This window comes from Stylophora pistillata, chromosome 4 (assembly GCF_964205215.1).
Source record: "Stylophora pistillata chromosome 4, jaStyPist1.2, whole genome shotgun sequence".
Lineage (NCBI taxonomy): Eukaryota > Metazoa > Cnidaria > Anthozoa > Scleractinia > Pocilloporidae > Stylophora > Stylophora pistillata.
In genome coordinates, this window is record NC_142522.1 from 20996221 (window position 1) to 21016357 (window position 20137).

General features: G+C 39.3%; 1 protein-coding gene and 1 long non-coding RNA gene across 2 annotated transcripts; one reads left to right on the plus strand and one right to left on the minus strand.

The window, feature by feature from the left end:
• The first annotated feature begins 1402 nt into the window (after positions 1–1402).
• LOC111327224 (FERM domain-containing protein 3) lies at positions 1403–15210 on the plus strand. The gene is made up of 15 exons (XM_022931355.2): positions 1403–1606; positions 3089–3193; positions 3999–4041; positions 4630–4711; positions 5047–5091; positions 5834–5886; positions 6827–6947; positions 7370–7457; positions 8044–8132; positions 8906–8969; positions 9481–9569; positions 10283–10366; positions 11540–11608; positions 13930–14194; positions 14760–15210. The coding sequence occupies exons 1-15, from the start codon at positions 1514–1516 to the stop codon at positions 14961–14963; spliced, it is 1494 nt and encodes a 497-aa protein (XP_022787090.1). The 5' UTR covers positions 1403–1513; the 3' UTR covers positions 14964–15210.
• Positions 9799–11802, minus strand: LOC148732827 (uncharacterized). Its single transcript, XR_016000202.1, has 2 exons — positions 11662–11802; positions 9799–9848 (listed from the first exon to the last, which is right to left on the minus strand). It is a non-coding gene; the product is annotated as an uncharacterized LOC148732827 (long non-coding RNA).
• Positions 15211–20137: the final 4927 nt, after the last annotated feature.

Below are 20137 nucleotides of genomic sequence, written 5' to 3' on the forward strand. Positions count from 1 at the left end.
GTACTTTTTATCGAGCTTGGACATTTTTCCAGCCTTACGATTTAATTAGTTCATTAACAAATTATGGTAATTTTTGATCTCACAGAGATCATAGGAGATAGGCAAAGGAGAGAAATGGCAAGAAGAGGCCGTAATGCCGAAAATAACCATGGGCTTTATATGATATCAGATTTGAGAACTTTTTGGCAAAGCTGATCGAAACGCAACATCATTAATTGTAGTTATAGTTTCAATATCGGCTCCACTGACGTAACCTCAATTTGCCTTCAATATCTTTCTGCTAAGTATGAAAAGGGAGATTGAGATACAATGAAATATATGAAGTTCATATATTTTGTACTGCGGTATTAGATACATATGATGCACGATCCTCGCAGTAGATAGCGCTATTTAAGCAATAGCGAAAATCAGACCTGAAAAAAATCAGGCCTGTACGGGATTCGAACCACTGACCTCTGCGATACTAGTGCAGCGCTCTACCAATTGAGCTCGTATCCCGTACAGGCCTGATTTTTTTCAGGTCTGATTTTCGCTATTGCTTAAATAGCGCTATCTACTGCGAGGATCGTGCATCATATGAATCTAATACCGCAGTACAAAATATATGAACTTCATCTATTTCATTGTATCTCATTTATCACTTTCACGGGTTTATTACGAATCAACTTAACGGTCTGCTCCCAGTTGGCTTGTTAGCTCACTTGGTAGAGCGCTGCACTGGTATCGCAGAGGTCAGTGGTTCGAATCCCGTACAGGCCTGATCTTTTTCAGGTCTGATTTTCGCTATTGCTTAAATAGCGCTATCTACTACGAGGATCGTGCATCATATGTAAAAGGGAGATTATTGATAAAAAAAAGGTAAAAGCAAGAGATTACAAACAGTTTGTAATCTCTTGGTAAAAGTCATTCATTATAAAACTCGAGACGTCACATCGGTCGTATTGGTATGGAAGGGGGAGTCGGGGATGGGAAAGAGAGAACCTCTCGCGTCCCATACCCCTCCAGTTTGTCCCCTCCCCCCCCAAATAAAATAATAATAATAAAAAAAAATTCCAGTCATTTCGCTGGCGTAAAGAAGTCTTCTTTGTAAGATGAACGCTGTTTCTAGTAGACACTTCCGTTTGTTCCAACTCCAAGAGGAACAATGCTCGCTGGTCCCATAGCTGAAATCTTCTGGGAGTGCCTTCACTCAGACACTCCCCAATTTATTTTTAAAGGATAGATTTGCAACACAACTTAAGAACCGTGAGATTTGAACATATCACTGTGAAACTGCGAAAACAAACCGTGTAGACTGGTGGATTTTGCGGTCGATTCGTGAGAGTTTTACATGTTACACCTGTGGCTTTTACATCCGGGCAATAATTTCTTAAAAATTCATGATCATGCGCAATGTTCTTAGGGAGAGCACCAGAAAGAACGCGGTAGTGAGGCCAGCTCTTTCGGCGTCCGATCATCGTGTTCAATTCCGTTCATGAGCAGCTCAAGCAAATTATTCTAAAGTTACCTAAAGATGATTAAGTTTGGCAGTAGGAGTAACCTAGAGGGAGAGTTCCAGTGTAAAGTCAGCCTTCTAGACGATACGGAGTTGACATGCGATTTCAAGGTAAAATTCATGTTTTGAGTAAGTAATAATAGACGAGCTACTTCGAAGTGATCTTTGCTGCGTCCTTCCACAATTATGGTGGCCAGAATTGCATAACTAACCCGTAATCTAACCCCGTTTTCTCTCTGCAGATCCTATAATTTCGTTTTAGTCGGGAAAGCGCTTATTGATTTCGTTTGCAGAGATTATTAAGCCTAAAACCTCAGACACACGGTATTATCCAAGAACCGGAATGATAACAAACAACTACGCATACGTTTCGTGGAATAAATTCGCAACATGGATTGGATTTTAAACTATTGGCTCGAAAATCGTTTTCTCTTCTTATGTGAAGAGATAAATTCAAATTTTCTGTGTCTTCAAGCTTATTTTGTGTCGATCGTCCGTGGAATCCCGCCGAATTCTCTTCAATTTCACTCTAAACTTCGAAAAGTTTTGCGTGCAAGATCAAGAAACGTCGAACTGCCATCTATCTTTTATTGTGTAAATTTGTTATAACCAGCATATGTTTTGTAAATTGAAGGGATTTACATCTTTTCTTGCTCTCCCGATATTTGTAGAAATATGGATTCATTTTTTGAAAAGTACTTCCCTATCGCAGTCGCTTTGTTAAATGCGATTCATTCAAACAAGCTCAGGAGCGGTGAATAACCATTTTTGTTCTAGGATAAAAGTAATTAGCATTTTCATCACAAATGCGTTTCAGACCGTCAGTTGTTAAATAGAAGCTTAGAATCACACATTCGAAGAGATGGAAGTATTGGCAGTGACTGAAATTTCACGATCTACAGCGGCGAAATGAACACATGCTCAAGTTACACGCGATCGTGTTATACTCGTTCAAGCGTGACATAGCGAGCTTGAAGATTTTTGTTCGTGGAGTTACTCTATTCGATCCGACCTTATTTTATTGAGGCGGCATGGAAGTAGTTCTCACCTAGTTAGTTAAAAATTGAGTGTCAAAGGAAACGTGCTAATGTTTAGTGTCGGATTGTTTGCGTACAATGTTTAAGTATTGATCTTTGTATTCTGCAGTGTGCACGTGAAACCAGAATGCTCGATCTAAAGAATTTCTATTCCGGAGAACCTAAGTTTGAAAAAATTTCTGATTTGTTGACAAAAGTTCGTGGCCAAGATTAATTTAGAAACGATCTTTGTCTCGAAGAATTGCACTAAATTACAGTGTATCTCTTTTCATTTACCACGCCGGCAGAAATATGCATATATCCTGTCTGCTTCGTCAATTTTTGCGGCTCGAAACCTCTTTGAAACTTGCCAACAGATCGTAATTTCCAGCTTGTTTTTGCGAGCAGTGACATGTTGGTAGTTGCTCGAGCAAGTTGATGTGGCAGTTTTGTGAAGCAGTGGAGGGTTGTATCCTGTTTTGTCTTGCAATGTTGTATTTTTGGGCTGGGCATTGATGTTCATAGTCCAAAAATATGGATTAATTAACACCTCTCTTTTGTTTGCCTGTGAATACAGAGAGATGTGAAGGGTCAGGCAGTCTTTGATGAAGTCTGCAAAACCCTTGATTTGTTGGAGAAAGATTATTTTGGTCTTCGCTTTGTTGATGATGCTAAACAACGGGTTGGTATTTTTTGTATAAATTACTTTGCAATAAATAAAGTAATGTATAGTAGTTGTTTGTTTTAAGAACTTTAAATTGTTTGTAATTGATGTTTCTGCATGGTGTCTTTTTCAGCTCCTAATATTTAAGTTTTTCTTTGTATGTAATTGTTTTGTTTTGTTTTTCCCTTCCCCCCCTGAGTTTTAAATGTCAAGTTAGAATCTTACAGGGTTACTAATTGTAAAGGTCTTGATGTCTGTTTAGCTAAATTCAACGCCCTTTCTTACTTTAATTTTGGCAATCATTCAAGAGATAAGCCTGTCTGCTGATTGATTTTTAATGACACGTGCTTGTGCTCAATTGAATGACTGTCACACAATAACCCAATAGGCCTCACAAATCATGCTTTAAATTGTTATTATTGCAATAGGATTAGCTTTTGATAATTAAGTTTTGAATGCAATCCATGATAACTTCATCAGAATTTCTGTGTTCCTCAAACTTTTCAAAAATTCCTTTTGAAATACTTTGGAAAGTGTAGTGTGATAATCCTGTGGTGGCAACTGATGTTTCAACAACCTGTGCAGAAGTCATCATCAGAGTCAAGGAAATACTTAGGTTTTCTTGTTATGGGCCTAACAAAATTAAATATGTTGCATTAGATTGGAAAGAAACAAATGCATGAACTCTTTAACCTCTAAGGGTGATTGGCTTTCTACTCGTAGTTTCTCTTAACAGTATCACACACCCTTGAATTGTATGTACAGGTCATGAGAATGATGGAAATGATCGCCAATTTATTAAATCACTACTTTATGTTTATAGCATTGGCTGGATCCTAGTAAGAGTGTTATCAGGCAGATGAAGAGTAAGTATTTTCTGGTCTTCATTTTAATTCAGATAACCTTACCAGTATAACTGGTGAGAGCAAAGCAGAATTCTATTCTCAAGTTGTTTTATTGCTGAAGTCTAGGTGGTTTGTTCCATCCAGTTTTACCCTCATTATAGCCAATTCAGAGCAGTTTGTTGGTCAAGGTTTTTATAACTTGACTTGAACATCTTGTTGGTATTCAATTTGCTGTTGAAAACCAACCTCTTTTTTTTTTTTACTCAATGGTTCAACATTTTTTGTGCAGGACTGATCACTTCCAAAGACACTCTAAAGGTCCTAACATGTATCAAAGAGTTCGGACGCAATCTTTCCTATTCAGTTTTCTTTTTAAAAATCATTGGTTTTGTGCAAATTAGGAAGACTGCCAAAGTGTTTACTTTTCTTACCTTGTTTTGAGTTAATTCTGGTCTTAATATTTACAAAAATGTGACTGTCAAAGCTGTATTCATGTGAGCATGTTAGCAACAAGAAATAGATCAACAAGCACAAACAGGCTTGAGAATGATGGGTTGGTGTATATTTGCATAATACTTAAACCTCTTCTTTGTTCTTCTTTACTTGCAGCTCTGAAGCCTCCCTACAAGTTGTTTTTCAGGGTGAAGTTTTATGCTGTAGACCCAAGTGTTCTCCATGAGGAAATAACCAGGTGGGTTACAACTGGTCACTGATACTTGGATAAACGTAATCCTTCCTTTGAAATCAAAATTTGGCAGGGAAAATTTGAAAACAAAAATTGTTTAACTTGACGGTTAAACTTCCTAGACTGGGTGTTAAAACTCTCAAACTCCCATGAATGACCAAGACAGAACTTCTTTTTACAATATAAATACCATATCAAGTAGACTAGTAAAAAGAAGAACCAAAAATAATTTTATCAATAAGGGGAGATAGGAATGAAATGCTAGGTATATTTAAACATTTTGCCCATTGTCTAAGATGTGATTTGCTGACATGATCTAATTCTTCTATATGTTAATTCAGATATCAGTTTTTCCTTCAAGTGAAAAGGGATATTTTGCATGGCAGGTAAGAAATGTACACCAGATTTACCGCTTCCCTGTGTGACTTTGCTATCATAAAAATGCTACATTCAATAGTAGAAATTTCCTTTACAAAGCATGGAGACAGACCTCTGTCAACAGTGGTGTCCATTTTGGAAGGTTGTTATCATTGCTGGGACCTCAAGTAAAAGCAGTATAATAGTTGCCTCTCTACCACTAACTGAAATTGACTTTCCAGAACACTTATTCTCTGAGAGGTTTCCTAATTTTCTGAAAAATTCTGTCAGAATATCTAGTGGATACAATTTAGGAAGCGAATGTTCGTGTCAGAGTGAGTCATCATTGAACTCTCTCAGTGAGTGGACTGTCTTCGGGGCTCGACACGAACTTTTCAACTTACTAGCCAAGTGGCTAGTGAAATATTAGATGGTACGACAATTTCAGTTTGTTTACTTGCCAAGCTGGCTTGTGGAAATTGAAAACCACTAGCTAAAACCGAATTTCTACAAGTCTGTGGCTAGTGGGCTACCGTTAGTGTTGAGCCCTGTGTCATGCTGAGCTAGTTCCAACTTAAATAGTGAACAGAATTATTCTCAGTTGTCAAGATTTTCCTGCTTATTTGAAGTATCTGCTAGCAGAGGGTTGAGTGTATTCTCTTTCCACTTTGTTGGCAAAAGTCACAACGTACATACATAGTCATGACATGTCGTATATTTATTTAGCTTAACTCAATTTGATAAGAATTTGCTTACTTTTATTTGTAACAGACTCCTTTGCTCATTTAATGATTTGGTTGAACTGGGAGCATACATTGTGCAAGGTAACTTGGAGAAAAAAGTTTTAATGCTCTTTTCACTGCGACTTCGACTTATTTGATTGTATAAACTGAATTTTACTTATTAAGTACAAGTGACCCAAGATTGAGTTGATACATAAAGGAAACACACTGCCAGGCATTGACAGGAAGGTTACCTTTGGTTGTTGATAATATCGATTACAAATGATTGAAGCAAACTAGTGTAAGTAATATGATATGAATGCAAGGAGAGTAAATGGTATCCACAAGCAAAAATGTAATATTCTCTTTATTTTAAAGATATGGTTACATTATTTAGATCAAAGCATATATTTGAAAAGAGCAGCAAAAACAGAGATCACATACATGTAGACTCAGCCCCCCAGAAAAGCTATTTAGCCTCTGACATAAAAATTAAACAAGTTCTCACCACCAAGAAATGTTCTTCCCCTTGAAAAAAAAATGAATTCAAGGCAAATAATATTTTTTAATCTAACCCTTTACACCCTAACAACAGATTGCATATTCTCCATACTGTTCTCTATACATTTCGTAAGCTACTGATAAGGAGAATTTGTTTAACAATCAAGGGTTTATTTAGTTATTGATCATTTCCTTTACTCTCATGACTTCAATGTTTGATTTAGGGGTGATGTTGTAAGGAGAAATTAGATACCAGTCACTCTTAGGGGCTGAAGGATTAGGTAAACCCTTCACAAAAAGTAAAACTGCCACGTTACTTGACCTGGTTGCCCTGACAGTATTCACATCTTCACACATGAAGATATGGATGGTATGTTCACTAGGTGCAGTGAAGATATTATGTTTTCAAAGCAGAGGAAATTGTGGTATACTATTTATCTCAGTCTATAATATAAGTACATCCATAATTCCTTGTAGAGTAGTGTAATATAGTTCAATAAAAGTTGACTTTAACTTCATTGGTTTATTTCTTTCTTAACAGGTGAAATAGGGGACTATGACCCAGATGATCATGGTGACTCTTATGTATCAGAGTTCCGTATTGTTCCAAAACAATCAGACAAGCTTGAGAAGAAGATCATGGAAATTCACAAGCAGCTTGCGTAAGTCTTTTAGATGTTCTTTCCTATTGCATTGCTACAATACGCACAACTTTTATTACAGGAAATAAGTAGATATAGGTAACAGGTGCATCTTGTAGGACAGTAATAGGACAGTAATTTCTTTGCATATCTGGACAGGCATTAGGGGCTTTTGGTGGACCTTGTATTTGACACGCTTCTACTGATACCTTCATTCAAGGGATGCAAACTTTTGTTACGGTTTAAAAAATGCTCCTGTAACATTTGCATCTTTTGCCTTTATTTGAGGGGCACATTTGTTAACGAGACACTTTTGCTAGTCCCAGGGCTAGGCAATCCCACCTGAACTCTTATACCTTTCCAACTATTACAGAGTTGTCTTGAATAATCAGTCATATTTGACCATTAATTGATCAGATCTCAAACTTTTTTTTCTTTTAAAGTGGCCAGGTACCTTCTGTGGCTGAGAAGAACTTTCTTGGCAAAGTCAAGGCCCTTGATATGTATGGAGTGGATCCTCACCCGTGCAAGGTAGGAGACAGACTAACATCCAAACTGTGATATTGATTCGGCGGTCATTTCCCATCAATCATCATGATCACGAATAGAGACACTGCAGGCCATTGTTCAGTGTGCTGGACTCTGGGCTGAGAGGGTCTGGGTTTGAGACCTGGCTGGGTCAATGTGTTGGGTTTTGGGGCTAAAGACTTTACTTTCACAGTGCCTCTCTCCACCCAGGAGTAGGAATGGGTACCAGTGAACTGTTGAGAAGCCTGTGGAAATTCTGGGGAGGGGGGGGTAACCTTGCAATGGACTGGCATCCCATCAAGGGGGGTGGGTGGCAATAATCCTTGTCACTTGTTTTTTCTCTCAAGCATCATTAGATTTGTTTTCTTTGTTAAAACTAGCTGATCTTTAAGAAAGAAGGTTCCTGTAGTACTTGCATGATTGACTTTGATGTACACAGCATTTAAACCTTCATTTGAGGGCCACTAGTTACTCAGTTGAAGCTCTGTCCCGTGTTACCCTTGTTAGATAAAGTTGATTGATTGATTGATGTAACAGCTGGGGTTTCTAGGATACTAAATATCAGAATCTATGCTTGTTTTATCCACAGGATCAAGACAATGTTCAACTTTACCTTGGTCTTACTCCTGGAGGAATAGCTATTATCAGAGAAGGAAAGAAAGTGTCAGGATTTGTTTGGTGAGTCAGTGAGTGCTCTGTTCTTGTAACATGGGATATGTTAGACCCTCCACATTGTTGTCAACTAAATTGGAGGATAGGGCATAGCAAAGTGGCCTTTTTGATGGTGAATTTGATATCAGTGGTTACCAGTTTCCAATCCTCCAACTCAATTGCATTTGTGTCTTGGGAGTCTCTGTGTCTGTGGTGCCCTGTCCTGCAGAGTGGGTAGTCTCAAGGTGACGTAGTCTACTGCATCTTGTATGTGTATCAAGCTTCAATGCCTCCCACAAGTATGGGTCTTTAATCAATTTTAATTCATTTGCTCTTTATTTTTAGACATGTTATTTATTGACCCATATTCTATATGTTGTGAAGTTAAGGTTTGCAGGGAAACTTTAGACTACAGTGAACAAATATGTTTCCTTTTTTTCCTTCTGCTGTATTGCCTTCTCACTGCTGGAAAAAAAGAATTTGGCAGGATCTTATCAAAAGAAAGCAAAATTCAAACAGAACCAGTAGAAAAAACTGAAGAGAAAACTCTGTTTGCCTATTTTTATAAATATTATGTTGAAAGTTTACAAGTAAGCAATTAATTGAAGTGTGTAACTCAGTTTTTGTGGCTCACATCTAAACCTATTTACAGGTAATGTAGATCATCAGCCATTGAGGCGTTGATTGCAAGCAAGTTTGTTGATATACATATGAATGATTTTTATTTTTCCCAAATATGTTATATTGAACAAAGAAGAAATTTTCCTTGTGATTTTTTTTCTTTTTTTCAATGTTTGAAGGAGCGAGGTTTTAAAGTGCACTTATGAGAACAAAGTCTTCTATGTGCAGGTTCAAAAGGATGCTGTAAGTAAAAGAAAAGACTAACTTCCCTAAAGTTTATTTTTCAGCTATTAAGACTACACTGACAGATGTTTTATGGGTTTTGTACAAAGTTTTATTGTTGAAGCAGATAAATTTTTGTAGCACGGCTGCAGTCAATAATTTTGTAATACCTCTGCCCCTTAATCCCTAAGAGCGACAAAGGCATCAATTCTCCTTACATTAAAAGTGCTGAATCACACATAGAGTAGAGTAGAGTAGATATCTATATTTATACAAGATAGCCCCTTCAGTGTAGTAAACACTGGTATCAACGGGGGTCCTGTTACCCACCCACCCACCCCAGGGGAGGACATGAGAATAAAGAAAATGATTGTCAGCATAAGAAGCCGTGATTGTTAAGCAAATTCTCCTAGTTAGTACCATAGGAAATGTATAGAAAACAGTATGAAGAATATTGACACTTGGGTGGGGAGTTTCCACAGGCAAGAAACTTGATTTTTTTGTAACTGGCGTTTTGTTTGTTCTCTTGTAGCGTAAAGCTAACTATGGCTTCAGACTCCCTGATCCTCTGGCATGCAAGCATTTATGGAAATGTGCTGTAGAGCATCTTGCATTTTACAGGTAATTATTATCAAGTTGGTGAAGGTGGAACGGATGTACCAATCACCTAGCTTTCTCATACCCTGTATGTGGAATTTCAGAAAAAATACCGTTTGTACTTGTTGGTTGTCTAAACGATATGGTGGTTGTTTTTAAAGAGGAAATGGTGAAACATGATGGTCATTAAATGTCGGGGTGCAAAACTCTACATTGGAATGCCCAGATTTGAGTCCCAGCTGGGCTTATTGTGTTTTTTTTTCCTTGTTATGAGACTTTACTGTCAAACCACACCTCCCCCATCTGCGAAAAAAAAGGTAATTAAAAAAATTTAAAAATTATGTTAGAAAAATGATCAAACCTCTCCAACTGCAGGTAGAAGTATAAATTGGTACAAATGAACAATTCAATAGATTTTATGAAAGTCTGTGGGGTGTGGTGGATAACTTTTAAAAGACCAATATTATTCCTAGAGCATTCTTATCTTTGACCCCTTGCACCCTCTCAGTTGGGCAAGATAAACAGATGCTCTGGTTAGGATTTTGGAGATGGACTAGTATCCCAGCTTAGGATGGGGTGGTGGTAACAAAGTCTCCTTTAGAGCCATGGGATTAATAGCTTGCTAATGGCAATTACAAGTTTGTATTCATAAACTTTTTTTTTTTTTTTGAAAAACCCTTGCTCTTAACTTGGTTTTTGATTCCTTGAACATCCATTGTCTTTTGTTGTCTTAACAGTCATTCAGAGAGTTCAGTAGCAAAGCCAAAACGAAAGGCACTTTCACCTCAGAGGCTCTTTAGAAGATCAAAGCATAAGTACATGTAAGTATGTCGCCTTGCTCTGTAATGATTCGTGTAAGGGGATATGTGTATGCAACAGGGACACGGGTTGGGGAGCGACAATAAAATGGACGGGCATTTAGGATTTGGCAAGGGTAACTTCATGAGAACATGTCGAATCCGTTCGTCAATGCATATACTAGAGGCATTTACACAGGAGGGCCGCATAGTGGGGAGGGACAAGTGAATAGCTGAACAGGGAGGTATAGCGGGGGTATGGAATAAGGAAATGCAAAAAGGACAGGTGAAAGGAACATATCATGGGCATGTTATGGGAGAACACATTAGGGACAGGCGAAAGAATTTTATCAGGGGCGAAAACAGAATAGGAAATAATAAGGAACCCTTGACAGGAACATTTATCAGGAACACATAACAGGAACACATAACAGGGGTACGCATCACAGCCTCATTACATGGACTTAAGATTGTTTTCTTGTCATGAGAGATACGTAAACTTAAAAGGAGAGGTTAGCAACAAAAATTAATAGTCTTAAATTTTTGTGTGAAAGTAATTACTTATCATTTTGTTAATCAAGGAAATTCATTTTTTTTTTCAAAAGCATTTTCCTTTCAAAGGTTCATGTAATCACAACTTCTCTAAGTTTTCTAAAGCGCGATTTTGTTTACGCTGTGATCGCTTCTGCTTAGTTGTACAATCTGTGATCGCGCGAATGTTTAATTATTATTGCTACCGTTAGAAAGCCAAGCTGTTTCGATATTGGTAAAAACCTCTTTTAATTGCACTAGCAGAATAACTTTTTTCCATAAGCAGCTGTCGATGGTCTAATTTGCGGCTATGCCGTCAGGCGAAAGGCTAACAAGAGAACCTGTTCGCAGTCTAATCAGACGGCAATAAGAGGTCTTATGCGCATCGGTAGACCGCGGCGCCGGTAAACGGTTTTTATTAAAACCCTGCCTAGAAAGAGGATAATCTGCTTAGAAATCGATTTATCTGATTGGACGCTTGTTTTCCACATCATGACATACGTGTAAATACGGTTGCAGTAGGTTCTCTCATTTGAATTAACTGCTGATGGGGGGTCAAAAGCAAGTTTGTCGCTAAAGGCAGCGGAGCAGTTCTCGCTCTTAGCGTTGAGTTTGCGTGGTGAATTAAGAGTGGATTTTTCTTTCGTTGAATCATTGAACTTTTAGCGGGCCCACTCAAGACCAGCTTATCGCAGAAAGTGAGAAGATCAGTCGTCCAGAGCCGCTGATCAAGAGGTGAGTTCATTTTAGTTTTGTACAATTATTTATTTATACGTACAGTTGTATACCTTGACTCACAGCACCTCACTGCACTGTTTGCTTTGTTTACCGCACTCTGTTGAGCAGTGACCAATGCTCCATTCGCAGTTCATTCGCTTTTTAAAATCGAATGTCTCCCTTCAACCTGAATCCCCGCTTCCTTGGCAGCTGTTTCTGTTCCGTCGTTATTTTCAACGTTTCCGTTTGTTTTTAAGTAGTGACAGCAATTCTGTTTTGTACCAATGGGATACACTTCCAGCCCTTGGATTTATAGATTCATCCTCTTATTCTCTGGCGAAGGCAGGTTGCGTTTCTTCCCGTTTCGTCGACAGCTGTTTTTGCAAATTATGTTTATGTTTTTTTAATATTCTCCCTTTCGTTTTCATTTTATATTCGACGTTTTGTCTTCTGTTGCGTTTTTTTCTGAAGATGTTTATCTGACCTTGAAAACAATTCATGGAACTTTGCTTTCAGAGACAAGATGCGCAAAATTGAAAGTTCTTACTCGTCAACACAACAGATTTCTTGAAAGGCAGCCGTAAATTAATTCATTATTTTTTCAAGACGTAAAGTCTTTTTATTCTCCCAGACTCAGGAAAAACAAGGGGCATTCATTTCTCAGTCTTGTTTTCAACGAAAGTTTTTACGCGTTAACATAACAGATTGCCTTAAAGGTAGCCGTAAATTTATTTATTATTTTTTCCGCGGCTAAAAATCTTCCTATTCTCCTAGACTATTAATTTTCTTAGCCTTTTTATCCAGCCTTAAAATGAACTGAGATATTTAAACCGGAGTTTGACATGGATCATTTTTAAGTGTACTTTATGAAAAAAGAATTTGCACCTTGCGATGGTTAAACAAGATTTATACACTCGGGTTTCGATTTGCGGACAGCTTGATTGCGTGTGGTTAGAAGCTTATTGGTACTTTCTTTCGGAAAACTTTATTTTTTAATCAGTTTGATTAAAGAGCGCTTGCGGTTTGTTGTTTAATACACGAGAGGAGTTTTAATCTCAAAACGACAAGTGAACAGTGAAAAAATATTCGCAACTCATTAAGAAATGGCTGTGGTTCTTTCTTGGACCAGTCAGAACTCAAAACCTTTTCGGTGTGTTCGTCATGCGTTCGTCTTCGGTGATCAGCCATGGGAATACGCGCCCTCTGATAGATCAATAACCACGTTATATATCATAGTATAATCCGTACTTTACGGCATGACGACATTTCAAATGGCTGCTGTGCAATTTATTTATTTATTTGTGGTAGAAAAGAATAAAACGCAGCTCTAATAACCTCTAGTTGAGTTTTTAAGCCTTTGTCCGATGGCGATTAGAACTTCTACAACCTCTAGAACAATTTCAGTCGTGAAGTATTACTACTTTAAATTTCTGTGGCGATTTTACGGATTACTTATGAAGTATTACTACTTTAAATTTCTGTGGCGATTTTACGGATTACTTATGGTAGAGCGTCACCCAAGATTTCTTAACTCGCCGGACAATAATTAGTGCGTTGATCACTTGGTAGTGAATGAAAGCTAGTCAAAGTGGTCTCCATAGAAACATTTAGTCGTCGTCATAGTAATGTTTGGCACGAAATTTAGCGATGTAGAGTCTCAGATTAAAAGGGTTTTTTTTACTAAGTTCAGTTCTTCAGTGCCTGGCTTTCACTGGGTCTTCTAAAACTGCTAACCATTGCGGAGATTGTCCAACACTTTTTTGGGGGTTTAAAGTTACTGCAGTCGACCTTAATTATCTTGACTCGTGTGGATTGAGCTGAATAGTTTAGATAATCGAAAATGGCCAAAATTAAAACTGAATACGTATTCATGTAAATCATTGTGTATTATTGTTATCACTTGCCAAGCTTACCATCAACGCTTTATATCGTAAAATGAAATTTAACATAGTTAATGACTAGGAGCTAATCTGGTCGGTAGCATTTTGCTGGCCTACCGTTTGCGTATTTGACTGCCTACTAGTGTTTTCACTGCGTTTGCGTGTGTTCTGTAGCGTTTGCAGCAACCATGTGGTTGGCGGTGGCCGTGGCCGGGGCCGGTCCTTGTCCAGCGGTTCTCCTAAACGACCTAAAACGATGACGTATATCAGTGTGTTCGCATCGCCAGTTTTGTCATTCTTTGAACTCTACTGATAGAATAGCGTCAACGTTGCTTCATTACTTGTGCTGTGTGTGATAGGAAAAAGCTGTCCTTAAACAAATGGGACCAGACAGGCGAATAATCGAGGTCTGAATAATCGCGCTTCGACTATACTTACACAACGTTTTTGGTTTGTTAGGGCACCAAGTGTTAGGATCTCCCGGCGGATTAAAGTTCCCTCAGATAGCATCTCGGAAAGTACCGGAGTATTGAACCTCCCTAATACTCCCAACGGCCAAGCTAGTGGAGACATCACAGCGAATGAAGAGAGTGAATTGAAGAAGTTCGAAACTTCAGTTTTCCCCCCCAGTCCTCCCCCTGACGAGACTGTTACGTCTTTTGAAATGACTGACGCTCCGCCAACAACCAATCACGTGGGCCCTGACGTCAGCCCTTCTAATGAGGTAGGTCAAAATTCTCGACCAGACCAAAAATTATATTTTTAAGGTAGTCAGTTTAATTGGACAAGAAAAAAATCGCCGCACAATGATCTTCGCGTCGTTTTGAAGAAATTGCTTTGTAGTGACCGAAATCTGGTCAAGGTAGTCTCAAAAGAAATATGCAGTCGTCGTCAGAATTGTGTTTGGCACGGAATTTAGCGAGACAAGCAAGAATAAATCGCCAGTCGAACGAGGTAAAGAAAGGAATCTCGCCGGCGGGGCTGATATAGGTTCGATTTCCGCCGCTCTCTCGGGTCCGGTCTTTCTCGTTCCTCCCCGAGAAGAACGACTGGCGAAATTCTGATTGGCTATAAGCAACAAAAGAAACCTCTCGCGTCCAGCCGTGGGTTCGGGGAGGAGTGCGGGCTCCGGTTCCCGAACACCGACTGGTAATCGAGCCTAGGGCTGATACTGTTGGGAAAATGTAGATACTTATCACTTAAAGGGCGAGAAGGGTTGAATACTCACTTCTCGTGAACCTTTCTTCAAAGAAAACCAATCGTAACTTTCTTTTACATTTTTTGTGCAGGTCACCACAAAGCGTGCTGCTCCAAGTCACGCCGAAGTGGAGAACTATGGCTTCAAGATGTTTATTTTCATCATGTTCATTCTAGCGTTGATAATGATACCTATTGCCATCGTTTGGGAAACTAGAAAGAGCTACATCAAGTCTACAGATGCATACAAGGGACTTGCCAAATGGGTGTTCAGATCTTTTGGGTACAAAATCTAACGGGTGACTCGATACTGAGAATTTCTAATCATTAGCTGAGGAACAATTCTATCAATTCATCGTCAGGCATGATCGTTGAAAATTTCGTTGTAATAGTTAGTCAACCATTCATCCGTTTTGTGTTTGATTAGTTAGAAGGTTTTTTTTTTTTTCTTTTTTTTTTTTTCGTGCTTCGGTGAAGTCGGTCAGTTGGAATTCCGTGTTTAAATGAAGATGTTTTGAGAAATAGCTGTTTTAGTTGGGAAGAGATACAAAGTCAGTCTATAATTATATGCAATAACAACCTAATCGAATTGAAAAGAGTTTCCAATTCTACGAAACTCTTATCTCTTAGAGAATTACTGATATTTCTTTGAATGATCTGGACAACAAAAATTCATTTTTAAAGTAGTTTTCATGAACATCCTTACTCTGTGAAAGAAACTGGGGATCTCAAGGTTAAAAGAAAGTTTTCGTAAAAAAAAGGAGTCGAGAACTCTGTATTCCTTCAAGAAGCAAGCAGTGGGCGGACAAATCGAAAAAACGAGACTGCTAAGCGTTTGTGTGACTCGTGCAACGGAGACAACATGTTCCGTGTGAATGCTTTATTGGCTCGTCAGCTGTTATCATATTGTTGTCGTGTTTTCCAGCAACCCTCTTAGCTCAGGGACCGGTTATTATTTATCGATGGGAGGGGGGCTCGGTGGATTTTAGTTATGTCGATAAAATGTACCTAATTACCCCCTCCCCCTTATGGCTCTTCACTATGCTGATGTCCCTCCACCCTCGTTGACGGTCAGTTTTCTATAGTCCCTCTTTTGCACTCTGTTAGCGACAACTGAGCCCTCTTCCGTCTCCCTGAAAACCATGTGATCCTACCCCCAATAAACTCCAACCCAACCCCCACCCCAGCGAGAAATGAATTAGTGGTAATGATTGGTCCCTGAGACAACAGTTGCAGGCTCGTGTAGTTTTTAGAAGTCATACGTGACTTGGGAACATAATTCGAACGTGGTCGAGTTGTTTTAACTTAATCATCATTAGTTGTAACAATTATTATTTGTTATGTGGTAGATTTGTTAGAGGGGAATGCACCTCTTAGGGGTATTTAAGAGAGAGAATTTTAGAATGTTTTCTAGTAAAATAAGTAGAGCGAGACGCTAATGTAAAATAACTAGACGTTAGGTATGTTATTGTGATGTAGGTATAAATTTCTTTTTAAGTCTTGAGTTTCTCTGTCTCGGCCACACAATCATATATTTGGAAAAGCAAGTATGAATTGTAAATTTTCGGCCAAAGTGACAAAAAGGGTGATTTTTGTTTTTTTTTGCCGATCAAGAAATGGAACGACCACAGGAATACCACGCGATTCCAAGTAACCTGTATTAATGTCCGTAAGCTCAGTCCATTCCCGGAGACGATGCCCAATTGGTTTCTTGTTCTTCCCACTTGACGAGTTTTTCTCTAGAACAGACAGGAATCCTCTTTGCATTGGTACAGTGGCACCTCACTGTTTTGTGACATTGACATAGCTGATACACGGTTGAAAACTGAAATCTTTGGAAAGTCATGTAAACTCTATGATTTTGTTAGGTAGGCAAACGTACACAGGCCCAGCTACAATGTATTTTCTCAGCCTTGTCTGTCGTTTGCTTGATAAAAATGTTGAGGTGGACGTTAAAGAATCATTACTCTGGGAATACTTTAGTGAAAACATTCCATAATGGGTCACTTTTGGAAAATTTGGGTTGTTCAAGCTCTATATATCACTGTAGGATTTTAAAATATACTTCGCCAAATTTTCACTGTAAAGCATGTGGTTGACATTAAAACTTCATTTCTAAGTCAAAATGTTTGTTATTTTGATATGGCTGGAGCGGCTGCATGCGGAAGCTGGAGCGGCTGCATGCGGAAGCTGGACCAGCGAGCCAAACACACATTGTGTTAAAGTAAATGCAGTTAGGAAATGCAATTTCTCAGACGTCATCTTAACCCTTCTACTCCCAAGATCTCTTTAGTAATTCTCCTTACCGTCTGCCATACAATTTTACATTTTTAAACATTTTTTTACATTTATATAGCGCAGACTTCTATGTGGATATATTCAGTTGCGCTTAACAGTATCATAAGGTTGAGATCGGACGTCAGCATTTTTTTACTTTTTTTCATTTTTATGATCAGGCGCCTCTGGCAGCCGCTTCAGTTGATGTAGCGATCTCACCTTCCCACCCCATCCCACCCCGGGGAGGACATCCACTACACAGTAATCTCGTGCATGGGACCTACGGCTTTACGTCTTATCCGAGAAGACGAAGCAATGTGAGTTAAGCGTCTTGCTTTAGGACACAACTTCATGCCCCAGCCAGGACTTGAACCCGGGCCAACTGACCCAGAGTCCAGCGCACTGACCACTGGACTACTCACGCCGAGTCTTATAATTTTACTTTGGAGGATCTGGTATCGGATCAACTAACGATCCCCTCATCACTTGTCTGCTTCATAATGTATTGATGCTGTTAGACGAAATTCTCTTGAGAGTTGAAGGTTAATGAGAAGAATGTAAGACATCCTGTGATCTCTTGAGTTCTTATGGTTTCCTTGTAGTATTCGCCTGCGATCTGATTGGCTGTCGAGATACTCCATCGGAAATTGCCTCAACCATAAGCAGAGTTCTGTTCGTCTAGATACCAGCGGAAACCAAGCAGAGTTCAGTTCGTCTAGATACCAGCGGAAACCTGCATGCACAATAATCTCCTCTTTACCGGAATGCTAACGACTTGGAGGGGTGTTCGTGGAGCCACAACCTTGGTAATGGGGTTAACCGATAGGCGTAAAATGGCCAAAAATTTAGTCGATAGCCGTAAAAATTGAAAAATTTTAACCGTTAGCCGTAAATGGGGTCAAAAGAGGTAACCGTAAAAAAAAAATTGTTCTCTAAATTTCTTAATTTTAAGGAAGGTGCTAAACTTACTTATGACCTGTTTCATTTCTTACTTTGCTGACTTTGACTCCGTACATGTCGTACATGTGGTTCATACGTTTATAGGCCAAGCTCATTTCAAGGACCCCCGGTAGTCTCCCTTGACCTCACTTGGCCTGCGTTTTGTAGGACAAGTTGACAGCTTTTTGTTTTAAGATTTCCAATTTCTTCACCCAGTGTGCATGAGAGTTGAACGATGTCGGTATTGAAAGCTGTTGTTAGTTTTTATCGAACGGGTGAGGAAAGGCCAAGCGAAAGATACAAGGCTAGACTCAAAGTCCAAGAAGAGCATCGGACACTTTCAGCGTTCAAGAAAAACGTTATTGACTTTCTTGGTCTTAACGAGCAAGCCAGGAAGTTCGGTCTTGGGCAATTTGACGTTAAACTTTACCGCCTCGCCAAAATCAGCAGCAAGATAGAAAATTATTCTTTATCGACCCAGCAGCAGCTAGATCTGGAACTACCCCTGTTGCTTGACTCAGATAGTGAAAGCGAGCTGAACAGTAAGTACTCTTTAAGTTATGAATTTTGTACGTGACTACAAGGATGCCGCGTGGCAAGAAATTTTTGCGGGTCTTTTATCTTGCGGATTGCAGAAACTAAATTAGCTCCCCACATGTTTGGGGAGCTAATTGTTTCGATAGCGAAATACTGGTTTTCTTACTGAGGATTAATATTTGTTATTTTCAGGAGATCGCGAGCTTGAAATACCTGAGTAAAGCAACTAGCAGAGACGTCACTGTTTGCAAAACGCTTACTGTTGATCACAAAGGCATGGGTCGCACTTGGCAAAGTTTGGTGTGAATGTGGTCACTTTGGTGTAAAAATCTGTCATCGGGGCACATTGCCTAATGCGACCCTAACTTTTCCAGTTCGCAAAAACTTTGAAAACCGGCCAAAACATCAAAGACACCGTAGTGCTTGGGTGGGGCAGGTAGATTTCGGAAAACTCGGGCTAAACAATAGCTATCACAGCGGCGACTATCATCTCTTATCAGTAAACAGCAAACGACTCGACTGGTCGCGGAACTGACCAGGCATATGGCGCTCGAAGTAAGTAATGAAGGAATGGTTGGAGAATTATCGTCTAGTGAGGCAAAGAACTGTGAGGAGTGAAACGACGAAAGACAAGGCAGGAGCCTTGCCCCCGGCAGCGTACGCCAAGCCAAAGCCGGATGTTACTCCAAAGGTTGTTACTCCAAAGGTACGATTTCCCGATGACCAAGACGACAGAACCCTCCCTGCCTCCTCTGAGGTCAACCCTCTAGTCTCCGATGTGTCATTAAGTTTCATAAGCGATTCCAACATTCCGTAAGTGAAGCTCGCGTCTGCTGCTGATTTCAACCAGGTGGAGGAGTACGAAAGCGATTCTGAAATTAGCGATGTTGATACGGATAGTGACTCAGAGGATCTTATCATCAGTAACCCAGTAGTAACAAGGTCCGGAAGGCAAGTCAAGGTGTGGACACGGTTTAATGTCTAGGCAAAAAAAGGTACCCTAGACAAGCTAGACTGTACATTGAAGGATTTTGAGGCGTCAAGCATGGCTATATTTTGAGACAATTTAACAGGCATATAACACCATAGAAGGACAAACAGGTCACCACTCCTACAAGTAAATGTAAGAATGCATGACGTAAGTTAAGTTGTGTATGGCCTTGTATTGAATCCTTTTTCGTAGTTCACAATTCTATGCGTAAAATAATATTAGAAGTGGTATGATTTATCAAATATTAAATTTTTTCAAAAGAATAACTTATTTAAGCCTGAGATCACCATAACACCTTTATCTTGCTTTAAAGATTAAAAAAAAAACACAGGTTTATTAATATTTAACCTTTTGGAACCAAAGAAATTAATTTTTAACTTTTTTGTTAACCGTAACTGTAAAAAATTAACCGATAGCCGCAAAAGAGCCAAAATTTTAGCCGATAACCGTAAGAGCCAGCACCCCATTGAGACCCTCTTGGTAGCCACGCAAATGAGGCCTTTCTGCCCAAGTAAACGTCACTCTCCCTACCGTTCCTCATCTCCCCTACCCATCCCCCTCGCAAACATTTCTGAAAAGGGGTTATATTGCTTATGGTGTTCGGTCAATTCGCCACCACAAAAACCTCGCCACCACTGAGAGTCAAATCGCCACCGGTGGCGATTTGACCCTGACGTTATGTGTAGGCTAGCCTGTCGAATGAAACTTACATAAAGTGAAAGCTAA